We start from the raw sequence: 12,519 nt of genomic DNA, 5'->3' as shown, positions 1-12,519 counted from the left end.
GTCTAGCACGTCTGGTCCGATCCCACAGAAGAGCTACTGTAGCACAAATTGCTGAAAAAGTTAATGCTGCTATGATAGAAAGGTGTCAGAACACACAGTGCCTCACAGCTTGCTGTGGATGGGGCTGCGTAGCCACATACTGGTCAAACTGCTGACCTGCTGAGATGCTGACCCCTGTCCGCCACTGAAAGCGAACTGGAACTGAACTGGACCATGGAGCAATGAAGAAGGTGGCCTGGTCTGATGAATCAAGTACTCTCCTGCACCATGTGGATGGCAAGGGTTAGGGTCTGATTCGATTGAGCATCTGTGGGATGTGCTGGAACAACAAGCCTGATCCAGTGGGGCCCCCACCTCACAACTTCCAGGACTTGAAGGATCTGCTGCTAACGTCTTGGTGCCAGATACCACAGGACACCTTCAGAGGTCTTGTGGAGTCAATGCCTCCACGGGTCAGAGCTCTTTGAGTGGCATAAGGGGGAGCTACACAATATTAGTGGTGGTTTTAATGCTGGGGCTGATCGGTGTGTGTGTGCGTGTGCGTGTGCGTGTGTGTGTGTGTTGTTTTCCTCTTAGATCCCATTCAATAAACGTCCCGCGGTCTTTAGCCCCCATAATAAAGGGCCTGGACAACTTTTTGGGGTTGTTCTCTCTTCTGATTCCGAATCTGTTTCTTTGAATACCAAACACTCCCAGAGAACACAACACAACATGCGCTACTAAATGAAACGAAAAACATGTCTCATTCTGTATCAATGAAAGCAGCCCGGGCTGAAATATTGAGCATGAATTTTGTACATTTAAAAGCAAGACGAACGCAGATATTAGATCATTTACTTTGCTGATATATATAATATTTCCTGTTGTGAAAAGTTTAGACCAAATAAGTGCACACTTGTAACAAAATACATTTGTTTATTGATAAATTGGTGAATATGCCATTGTTCTCAAGGTGACTCATAGTGTGTTTATGTGCACTCCTTTCTTCAAAAACAATTAGAAAAAAATATTACCAATTCAATTATGATTGTGAATTCCATGAACAAAAAGGCAATGGAACTGACTAACCATCGGAGAAAAATCTATAATAAATAACAACCTGTTTGCTCTATGTTTCATTTCTGAAATTAAAGTAAAAATAGGACTGGAAACAGAGCTATACGATACGAGATATGCTTGGTACAGACAAGGGGAGAGGCTGAGGATAATTTGTAACTGCAAAATTATTTTGGAACCATTTATCTAGAGGGTGCCATCAGATAGGGAAAGATGAGATAAAGCCATATTTAAATGAGTTCAACGCGACTGCGCTACTGTTTCAAGACAGGAGCAAACTGTTGAAATCCAAGCAGCGGAGCATCACAAGATTCAAGGGCGAAAACCGTGCAATTTTATATTGCATGTTATTATTCACGGCAATAGCAGTTACTAATAAAGAAGCAATGGAATGTGATAAGTTTCTCTTTCATTCTAAAACGCTGACTACTACAATAAAGTTTCAGTAAATACTTTTTTAACGGTTATGATTAAAGCGGGAACATTAAGGCCACAAGTGAAACAGGACACAAAACTTCTTGTAGGGTTTGCATGTTCTCCCCATGTCCACATGGGTTTCCTCCAGGTGCGCCGGTTTTATTTGAAACACAGCAATCACTTTAATCAGACCACAGGAGAGAAACAGGGCGAAGAAGCGTGACTATTTGATGACAAGCATCAAGTATTTTAACACTATTTATTCACGTTAGCTGTGCTTCGGGGACTTTTTGGAGTTTTTGGATTCTTGAGACATCTTTGGAGACACCCGGGAGAACATTTCTCCCATGTCCCCTGTATTTTCTCACCCCTGTCTCGTGTATCAACACACGCCTTACACCAGCCTTCTAATAGCGATGCAAGGCGATTTGTTCAAATTGAACAAATCTTTTAAATTTCTTAGGGAGTCAGGAGCAGCTCCAGCAAAAGAGTGACTCTTTGACTCACAAACAGAAAATAATTACTGAGGACTAAATTAAAATCCCAGGAAAAAAAGGGCCAAGGCATTTGGCACATTTAATCTTGAATGTGACTGATTTATACTTTGCATTCCACCAAAATATAAATATTGACAGAATTAAATGATTCCTGGGAGAATTCCATTCACGACTCAGAGCTAGACCTACTCTTCTGACTCCCAACTGAATCAAATGAACAACGAGTTGGTCGACTCTTTTTTACCGAGTGACCCGTCAAGAACGGAATCTCAAAAAAAGAGTTGAACCTTCCATCAATATCAATGGTCCTTGTTCTCATCAGAGTGAAACTTGTTATGCAGGCGCTGGTTTTCTATCTGGAACTGATGAATTAGAGGATTTGTGCAGCCTTGCAATTTGAATCTTGCAACACAAGAGCTCATTTCCATTCTCAATCATTTTGAAGTGGAACTTGGATAAGCAAACCACCACTGACACCCCACCTTTCACCTTACGATGCAACTGTTAAATAATTGTCGTCTTATCTTGTTGTCTTAACTGTGGAAGAGGTTTAAAGGCCAGGGTTTCAGAGTTTCCCTTCCCCAACAATTTTTCTACAAATGGAAAATGGGGTTCGTAATCGAATGTCAGCACCCTGGCAACCGGTGATAAACAAAGATGAGTCTCTTCATCTTTCTATATAGATAGATAAAAGACTCAATAGCCTCAATGGGCTATCGCCACTCAGTTGCCAAGAGGCAATTTTAACAAAAGCTGTTCAACCTTCAACCTTTGGTGCTAAAATTGATCAGTTCATTAGTTATCTAACAAAAGTGCATGGCGGTGGTTGTGGAATTAATGTGAAAATTAAAATTTTAAAAATGAAATTGTGTCAATTTAATTGTGTTTATTTCATCACAATTATTAAATTAAATTAAATTATTGAATTAAATAAAAGGTTGAATACAGATTATTCAAACTCTGATTATTTTAACAAAACTCAAATTCAAACAGAGGACAAAATCCTCATTTAGAACCAAAAATACTTCTGAGGGATGTTATAGTGAATGGAAAACGAACTGCAACCAATTAATGTTCATTTCTCCGAGCGGCTGATTGGTTCTCCTTGTCCAATAACAGACAAATAACATACATCCCTCATTTGTTTCCTTTGAGGTGAGTAATACAAAAACCCAGCTGACAACTGTCTAAAGCTCGTAAGGCGCTACTTGAGGGGTTTCCTGGGGGCCACCGCTGACATGGGACTTCCCCTGAACTGATCCATCAAGTCCAGGCCTCCAAAGAAGTTGATTAGGATGATTCCCAACTTGGCTGGCAGCACGCTGCAATAAAAGAGAAAGCGAGACACTGTTTTGTGAAGAAATATGTATATTGCTCCGGAAGGGAATCATTGCAGCTCGTGAAACGACCAGTGGAGTGCTCAAACACTCCATTTGCGTATGAAAGGTGCTACACAAATAAAGGTTATTATTATCATTATTATCATTATTATACTTATTTATTTATTTTATTGTTCAGAAACTCTTATTTACCTTTTTAACACCACAAGAACGTAAAGACTGTATGGCATTAGCAGGTAGGCCTTCTCCCTCAGGATGGCATCCACGATCTGCTTGGCTGCGTTCATCTTGTCCGTGATGGGGAGGAAGGAGGGCCACCTTCGAAACATTGCATATAGGCCCACATTAATGTATACAATCACCATTTCCGGTTACACTCAATTACTATTCGTTGGTTCAATGTGTCATTTTAGCACTGCTATCACATCAAATGCGCAATTACATCCGACAGTCTGACCCCTCCCCCACCCAGTGGCCGTCGGATGAATTGCATCTGTGTTTCGCATCAGAGAATATGTCAAGGAAAATGGGAGAGAATCCGCCTCTCCACAGGAATGAATGGACTTCCGGTTTGTTTTCCGTCGCTTGTCGTGTTCGTTGCGAAGCAGGCTTTGGTCTCCACTAAAACGAACTAGGATCAGCTGTTTGACTGGATTTCCAGCAGCATATCAACAACAAAACATAACAAAGAAGGAAACAGATAACATGTGTATAAAGAAGTTCTAGTAAACCTACTTGGTCTGGCAGCCCCTGAACATGGCTGTGTCAATGAGGTATGGACACACTATGGTGGTTTTAACGCCCTCCTTTTTCAGTGCGAGGAGCTCCAGTGCAATAGACTCCGCGAACCCAACTGCAGCAAACTTACTGGCACAGTAATCTGTCAGTGCAGAAAGATATGTGTGTGATGACGTAAAATGCATCATAAGGTGTATATGGACATAAAGCCTTTCTATGTTATGAATACACAGAGTTCTAACAAAATGAAATGAAATATTTGTACAACCGCCAAAAGTGTGGATTTGGTAATACAGTCCTATTATTTAATTGTATCGTATGTTTGCTGTGTACTGTTCATTTATGTTTTTTACGCTTATTTGTCAGTATTCTGTTTTTCTACTTTAATTGCTCTGGTTGATACCGCTTAAAATGCTCAGGTTTATGCTACTTCATTTAAAACGTTCAGGTTTATTTTTAATTATTCGCTATTATTACAGCCATATTTTAATTTTATTGTTTCTACCTACCTACTTGTGTATCTATCTATAAAGAAGCGTTGTACAAATGAAGTTATTTTGAAGTGCATTATCCATCTCTATTATCTGTTTTTAACCCACCTGCCAGACCGTTAATCCCAAACATTCCTCCATGACAGGCCAAACACACCAGATGTCCGCGGTTTCTTGACAGCATTGCTGGGAGGAAGGCTTTATATGTCTGCGGACACACATGAGGATACACTCAAAGTCAAGCACGATCAACAAGGCATTAATTATCCGCGTGATTGCATATTTTGAAACCGACAGCGATGGTTCTTACGACGCCATTCTCTCACCCAGAAGTGTGCAGCTGCGTTGACCTTGAGAGTCCTGTCCACCAGGTGGTCCGGTGACTCCACAAAAGTGTATTTCCCGGTCACCACACCTGCGTTGTTCACCAAGATGGACACGTCACCGACGTCTCTCTTCACCTATAAGCAAAAAAAATAAAAATAAATCGTTTCCTAATATTGTACAAAAAGTCATCTTTGAAACTGAAAAACTGCCTTGCTTAAAGATGCTTATTACAACCATAGCCAAAAACAACCTTCTAGGGTTAACTAACATGTTATTTATATTAAAAGGTAAAGATAAATGCACTTAGTGAAAGCTAGGTCTCCAGCCTACATTTCTAATATAGCATATTATGTATTCGCAAAATTCATTTTTAGGATATTGTGTGCCCTGAAATTATAATTTTAAATACTTTTTTTCAGGAAAAATCTGGTAAGAGTTAGAGATCAGGGTTAAGGTTAGTGCGTAATAAGCCCCACACAACAGCCATACCCTGCTTTGCCCTGAAATGGCGGCCCATGGTGTGGAGTTCACAAGGTGCAGTGCATCCATCTGCATCTTTGCACATATTCCACTCTATTGCACATATGCCTACATCATTATACAAAAAATGTTGGGTTATGTTCTGTCTACGGAGTATTTGTTCCCCACCACTACACTGACAAGGACTGACTGGGGAAGACAAACTAAATACACTGGGAGTTGAGACAGAGAGGACATCTGCAGGATGAACAGGGGAACACAAGACCTGGAGGAAACAGAGAGACGGGCAGCTAGAGAGAGAGGGAGGGACAGAGAGAGAGAGAGACAGAGAGAGAGAGAGAGACAGAGAGAGAACATATGGAGATACCAGGGCAGGTGGAGCACAAGAATAAACTTATAACAAACACAGGGAAAAATCATGACATTTCTCTGTTGCAAATTGTACATCCACATTCTGCACACTGTACTCTATTGTGTTGGAACTGTATACATGTACTGTATATATACATGTATATAATGTATATTTTTGCCATTTATTTTTTTTCTCGGATTTCCCTTCTATCATTTCACGGCACACTACTGTACTTGTATGATGCGTACGTGACAAAGAGCTCAGCATTTTCACTCAAAGTACATATACACAACACAACATTACTTTAGTAAAGGTGAAGTGTTTCTGCTTCATTAAAAGTGGACAAGTACTAGCTCTTAAATGTACTTTAAGTTTTAAAAGAAAAGGTCCCTTTCATATTCAGTCTATAATATGGCATAGAGTACTCTACTTGCTTTTTGATAGATATGAATATAAATCCTGATTGAAATAATGCATACAGTTTGGATGTCAATCCCTATTTTTTTTTTTAAACTAAATGCATTTAAATATAAATCCAGGTAATAAAAAAAACCCACCCAAAAGTAACAACTGTGAAATGTAGTATGTACAGATATTTGCCTTGAAACGTAGTGGAGTAACAGTCGAAGGCCTTTGAAACTGACACAGCACTGTGTTACTTTCCACCACACGTATGACAGTTTGTCACACTACTCTATTCTGCTATACTATACTATACTATACTATACTATACTATACTATACTTTACTACACTATACTACACACACACTCCTTGATGTCACTGACACATCAAGTCAAGCTGTGGGTGCAGAAGTCACTTTGAACTGCGGGGACATTTAAATGCACATCCGACGCAGCGCCTCACCAGATCCGCGACCTTGTACACCTCGCTGCGTCGGGCGCAGTCACAGGCGTACGCGTAGACCCGCACGCCCAGGGACGCGCGGAGCTCGGCGGCGGTCCGACCCAGGGCCGCGCGGTCCACGTCCCACAGCACCAGCGTCGCGCCGCAGCGCCCCAGTTCCCGGGCGACCGCCTCGCCGATCCCGGCGGCCGCCCCCGTCACCAGCGCGATCTCACCTTCGACGTCCTTCCGGGGGTGCCGCATCACGAAGACGCGAACGAACGCCTCGAACAGATAGAACGTGACCCCGACGGCGAGCTCGGCCCAGGGTCGGAGCTTGAGGAGTGACCTCCCGAAGACCCGGAGCACTCTGCCGGCCATGATCCCACCGTTTGTTCCAACTCTGGTGGTGACCCTTTTATTTAGGCTGTCACCCATGTTGTCAACACGGGCGCGCACGTGGACGCACGCACGCACACACGCACAGACACACACACACACACACACACACACACACACACACGCACACACACACACGCACGCACGCACGCACGCACGCACGCACGCACACACACACACACACACACACTCCTACTTTTGCTAAGAATCTCGCTTCTCGGTAGTCCGTTTGTCAAGTTGAACATGCCAGGGCCGGGCCCTGATCAATACTATTGATGAACAGTATTTCAAACATTTTGTTGCTGTTTTGGAATTTGAATCAGAAACAATGAATAGGCTTATATGTGATATAATACATACATCGACATATACATACATACATATAGAAACATAGATAGTATAATACATATAATACATATATAGAAACGCGTAACAGCAAAGCTGAGAAAACGATTGCGTGTGGTGTTTTATTTAAGATTGTTGTTTTTTTTAAAATAATATTACATTTCGTATTTTTTCCTTCCTATCTTTCCTAACTCACTTCCTTGCTTGTTTTTATTTGACAGGTATTTTTGAAATGTATATAATAGCTTTTCTGGAGATTTTCTGTTGCTAATAAATGAACTCCTTGTTGAAATAAATCGGAAACAACTGCGAGTCATGAAAGCCCGAGCCGTCAATAATATTAATCTCATCCACGTTTATTTATTCTTATTAATTCTGCCGCATCCTGTGGAAAACATATCATCGTTGATATTGGCGGAAGGAAATCATGATGTTGTAACCCTCCCCTCTTCCTTATATGGAAGGGGATGTAGCTCAGTGGTAGAGCGCATGCTTTGCATGTATGAGGCCCCGGGTTCAATCCCCGGCATCTCCAATGCTTTTTTTTTTTTTTTCCCCCCCTTTGTATTGGATGTAAACTGGCTCCTCAACGAGTGACCAGTAAACAACCTTTTTCCAACACGCAGCACACACAGCGGTAGCGCGGTACTCGGTATAAAATGCTGCTTTACTTTTAACCTTAAAATCGGTCGTTCCGTCTCGGTGTCCCCACTTCAGAGCCAAATGTTTTCCTTTGCTTGCGGAAAACACGGAATCGTGGTATGATCGTGGTATGATCGTGGTATGCCCTGCACCTGTGTTGCTCAGGATGCTCATTATATGAGGTGTTATAACATCGAAATCATGGGCGGACCAAGCCTTAAGAAGTCGAGTTTTTCTTTTATTAGTTCTGTGTAGCGGGAAAACAATAATATGTTTTTTTCTTAAATACTCCCGAGTTTGTGAAACATTTGACTCCTAAAAAATGGGAGGCAAGTAGGAGTGGACTTCCAGAATGTTTCCTTATGTATATAGAATCCAAATAAAGAAATTAACAACATATTGGAAACAGTCATTCTTGCGTTGGAAGTACATATTTTAGACTGATAAGTACCGTTTATTTGATTTTTTTTTCATATTGGTTTACAATATGAAAAAAACCAACTGATGAACAATGGTTCCCTGCTGTTGATTACAGAATGTACAAATATTAGGAATGCCAACAGTGGCATTAAATTAGTTAACAGGGTAAATACAATGCAGCGCTTTGTGGTGCACTTATTTTGTTTTGTCAGATTTTGACCATTTGTTAGGAAGTAAAGCCAGGCTCCTTTCTTTATCCACCCAAAACAAGTTTAGGGGACACGGCAGTAATAAAATAGCACTTCAAAAGCTTCATTAATCCATTTGGGGTTATCTTTAACGACAGTTAATTTAATTGTCTAAAAGCACCTGCCCATACCAAAGAAAACCCCCTGAGTCATCAAACAGCTGTAAAATATAATGAATGCCTTTTTTTAAGAGCGGTGTGTCACTCATTACATCTGCATTATTCCATAGCACAGCTCGTTGTGGGAATGTGGACATGGGAAGATCTTCCAAGAAAACAAAAGCTGTTGGTGGAAGTTACACGGAGAGATCATCGGATGGTAACTGAGGCAAAACAAGACAAAAGATAATGGAGGACCCCAATTACGTTAAAAAAAAATATGACTTGGTATGAAATTCCACATGGAAGTGGGTTTAGTCAAACATTTTCCTCGACAATTTATTTTATTTGATTTTGAGTCATTACCCTCTGCTTACTTTTTTTCCCCCCCTCCAAACCAGTTCAAGCAGAAACAAATATAAACAAAGGAGCAATCATTATAAGGACGAATACAAACTAAGACAATCACAAAATAACTTGATACGATAAAAAAGAAAAGATGCGAACTCAAAAGGCTCAAAATAACATTCGATTCCAATTGGAAACAACCTCAAATATGGCACTGAATTCAGACATGCAGCTTTATGTATGTACGTACGATTGTTAAAGTACATACATTTTGCGCGTGTTGCCCCCCCCCCCCCCCCCGCGCTAACGTTTTCAAACCACTTCCGGGGACTCAGTGACGTCACCGTTCGTCGTCGTCCCCCCCCCCATACTTCGATACGAGCCCCGCCCCCGACGCTGTTGACACCGTGCGCGCCACAGTGTGAAGCCCCAGCGTCCCGTCCCGTCCCGTCCCGTCCCGGCCCGTCCCGGCCCGTCCCGTCCCGAACACTGGGCACCGCCAGGCCGCCAGCCGAGCGGGCGGGACTCGCACCGTTCAGAAAAATGCAGCTCAGGCATCTCAAAACGCTTCTGACGCCCCAGGTAAGTCCCAGCTAATGCTACCCGCTAAGTCGACGCAGACGCTCGGTCGGTTGCTAGGGTAACGTTAGCCGGGGAGATACGTGGAGGTAACGTCGCCATCACGGCCTCTTGTGCTCCCCGTTGGGTTTTGTTGCAGGAGGGCGCTGCCAAGGTAACGTGCATGGCCTGGGCTCCGAACAACAGCAGGTTCGCGGTGTGCACCGTGGACAGGGTGGTGCTGCTCTACGACGAGCAGGGAGAGAGGAGGGACAAGTTCTCCACCAAGCCCGTCGAGGCTAAGGTCAGATAAAGCGCACGTATTGTTCTTCAAAGTTGCTCCGTCGCCGTCGTGACTGCCGCTTACCTTACTTTTCACGGAGACTCGTGTTGTGACACTTACACAACTGTTTTTTTTTTCCCCCCTATTTCGTTCTTATTAATGTATTGTGATTGCCTCTTGGTTGGGTGCGTGCGGCTGTCAACGCCACAACTTCCCTCCGGCGATAAAGTATCTCGTCTTCATTTCTCTCAAAAGGCAATTCAATTCGGATGTAGTGGGAATGCACATTGGACACAGTGCTAAGAAAGACCATCCAATAATTGAAATGCCACGGTCTCATACTCCTGAGCACAAACGCCAAATCCATTCTTTAGTGGCTCAGAGCTCAGTTGTGTTTCTTCGCGGTGTTGTCTACTTACTTTGTTAACAGGGTTCTTACCAGGTCCTTGAGGTGCTTGAATTTTGCCATCAGAAATGTACGGACTGGAATACCTTGAAAAAAAAAGCCCCTTTTGCTTAGTACTGGGAAAGTTATTGAACAAAGGCAGTCGTTGACCTGTGATATTCCCACTGATTTAGTTCTTCAAGTCGCAACGTAATAAAACATTTCTGGAATCGCTTTTACGACAAAGATAGGATAGAAAATTTAATTTTGGCATGGTTGGAAATTGACACTTATCATAGTAGATGGCAATGAGTATCTATCTATCTATATCTGTCAAATAGACAATGAGATTAGGATATTGTTGTTGATGTTTTAATTAATAGAGATCACATTGAACATCTGTTGTATTTATTTTGCGTAAAAGTCCTTGAAAATGGGGGGGGGGGGGGGGGGGGGGAATTTCCTGAATTTCCTGAATTTCATTTTGTAATGCCAGAATGATCCCTGTCTTACATCCTTCGGCAGTATGGAAAGCAGAGCTACATTGTCAAGGACATGGCGTTTTCCCCCGACTCGACGAAAATCGCCGTCGGCCAGTCGGACAACATCATTTTTGTCTACAGAATAGGGGAGGATTGGTAATACGTTTATGTTGGATATTTTGTTTTTCTTTCCTTTTTTACATTTTTGACGCATGGTCTCTTTGTATGTTGATCATCCAACCCAAGGTTTTTTTTCTTTCAGGGGTGAGAAGAAAGCCATCTGCAACAAATTTGTCCAAACAGTATGTAAATGAATTTTTGTCTTTGCAAAGGGCCTCATTTACAAAACCCTTTTCCTCGTACCATATGTATATATATATATATATATATATATATATATATATATATATATATATATACAAATTATATATATATATATAAAAATGATATTGTGTCATTTAAAAATGTGTTCCAGAGTTCTGTGACTTGCTTGATCTGGCCACTAGAGCATGCTATTGTCTTTGGATTGGTCGAAGGAAAGGTAAGACACACACACACACACACACACACACAGCTTTTCAAAAACACATGGTGGAATTACATTATAACATACTCATTATGTCTGCATTAATTCTCAATAAATATTTCAATTTTAAAGAAAAGGAACAATATTGATGCGGTGGAGAGAGAATTTATTACATTGGTTCCCAACCTTTTTTCTTCCCCGGCACACTCTGCACAATGAAACCGTAACAAATGTATTGTCTGACTGAACCTCTGCATCTCCTCTTTAAACAGGTTCGCCTTGCCAACACTCAGACGAACAAGTCTTCGACCATCTACGGAACGGAGTCCTGCGTCGTCTCACTGGCCTCAAAGTGTGTGCATTACTTTCGCCCATTTTCTAAAATTGTTTTCTGCCTCACAGCCAATTTCAGTCAGTGTCCAAGCTTTCGTCACTTGATTGAACAAGCGTCGTGCCTTCTCAAGGTCCTTTGGACAAATGTCCCACTGATGACTTTCTGCTGCACTTTTTTTTTTTAATTTAATTTTATTTTTTTCTCTCTCTCTCTCTCTCTCCAGTGTTTCCGGGAAAGGTATTCTCTCCGGTCACGTCGATGGAACTGTGGTGCGCTACTTCTTTGACGATGAAGGCACAGGGGACTCTCAGGTACTTTAAACATCAACAAGTCCATTATGGGTTGTATACATTTCTCACAAAAAGCCAGACAGATCTTTTTTCCTCTTTAAAAAAAAAAAAAAAATAAATAAATAAATATATATATATATATATATATATATATATATATATATATATATATATATATATATATATATATATATATATATATATATATATTTTTTTTTTTTTTTTAATTAATTTTGCCATTGATGTCTGTATCTCCCCCTCTCTCTCTCTCTCTCTCTTTCACTGTTGTATGTCTGTTGCTCACACACATGGGCAGGGTAAACTATTGATGCATCCTTGCCCTCCCTATGCCCTGGCCTGGGGAGCCAACAGTGTCATGGTTGGGGGCTGTGACAAGAAGGTGGTGGCCTACAGCAGAGAGGGCCACATTCTGCAAACCTTCGACTACAGCCGAGATCGCAGCGAGAAGGAGTTCACCGTGGCCGTCGCCAGTCCCAGCGGGCAGTCCGTCGTCTTTGGTAGTTATGACCGGTAAGTAGCCACTTTTCCATCAAGGTACAGGAACTAAATGGGGAACCATTTGGGCCCGGAACCCTCTGCGACTGGAATCTTAGCAGTC

General features: G+C 41.8%; 2 protein-coding genes across 2 annotated transcripts in view; one reads left to right on the top strand and one right to left on the bottom strand.

Moving 5' to 3' along the window:
* Positions 1-1,571: 1,571 nt before the first annotated feature.
* On the bottom strand, positions 1,572-6,992 carry LOC307244405 (epidermal retinol dehydrogenase 2). Its single transcript, XM_080019553.1, has 6 exons — positions 6,564-6,992; positions 4,866-5,000; positions 4,648-4,747; positions 4,046-4,190; positions 3,503-3,628; positions 1,572-3,292 (listed from the first exon to the last, which is right to left on the bottom strand). The coding sequence occupies exons 1-6, from the start codon at positions 6,978-6,980 to the stop codon at positions 3,175-3,177; spliced, it is 1,041 nt and encodes a 346-aa protein (XP_079875679.1). The 5' UTR covers positions 6,981-6,992; the 3' UTR covers positions 1,572-3,174.
* A 2,593-nt stretch (positions 6,993-9,585) lies between these two features.
* Positions 9,586-12,519, top strand: part of ift172 (intraflagellar transport 172) — a gene marked incomplete at its 5' end in the record, with an annotated part of 66,401 nt that continues 63,467 nt past the window's right edge. The window contains 8 exons of the mRNA XM_080023693.1: positions 9,586-9,624; positions 9,761-9,904; positions 10,794-10,906; positions 11,013-11,052; positions 11,226-11,291; positions 11,549-11,628; positions 11,834-11,921; positions 12,217-12,431. Coding sequence (XP_079879819.1) covers positions 9,586-9,624; positions 9,761-9,904; positions 10,794-10,906; positions 11,013-11,052; positions 11,226-11,291; positions 11,549-11,628; positions 11,834-11,921; positions 12,217-12,431 — 785 coding nt within the window. The remainder of the gene's footprint in view (positions 9,625-9,760; positions 9,905-10,793; positions 10,907-11,012; positions 11,053-11,225; positions 11,292-11,548; positions 11,629-11,833; positions 11,922-12,216; positions 12,432-12,519) is intronic.

The sequence above is a fragment of the Zeus faber genome, assembly GCF_960531495.2.
Source record: "Zeus faber genome assembly, chromosome: 2".
Classification (NCBI taxonomy): domain Eukaryota; kingdom Metazoa; phylum Chordata; class Actinopteri; order Zeiformes; family Zeidae; genus Zeus; species Zeus faber.
This window is presented reverse-complemented; position numbering and strand designations above follow the sequence as displayed.

Coding starts and splice junctions, on each gene's coding strand:
- LOC307244405 (XM_080019553.1), bottom strand. CDS start 6,980: ATGGGTGACAGCCTAAATAAAAGGGTCACCACCAGAGTTGGAACAAAC. Junction 4,191..4,647: donor TGGGATTAACGGTCTGGCAG/GTGGGTTAAAAA, acceptor CTGCACTGACAG/ATTACTGTGCCAGTAAGTTT. Junction 3,629..4,045: donor TTCAGGGGCTGCCAGACCAA/GTAGGTTTACTA, acceptor AATGTTTCGAAG/GTGGCCCTCCTTCCTCCCCA.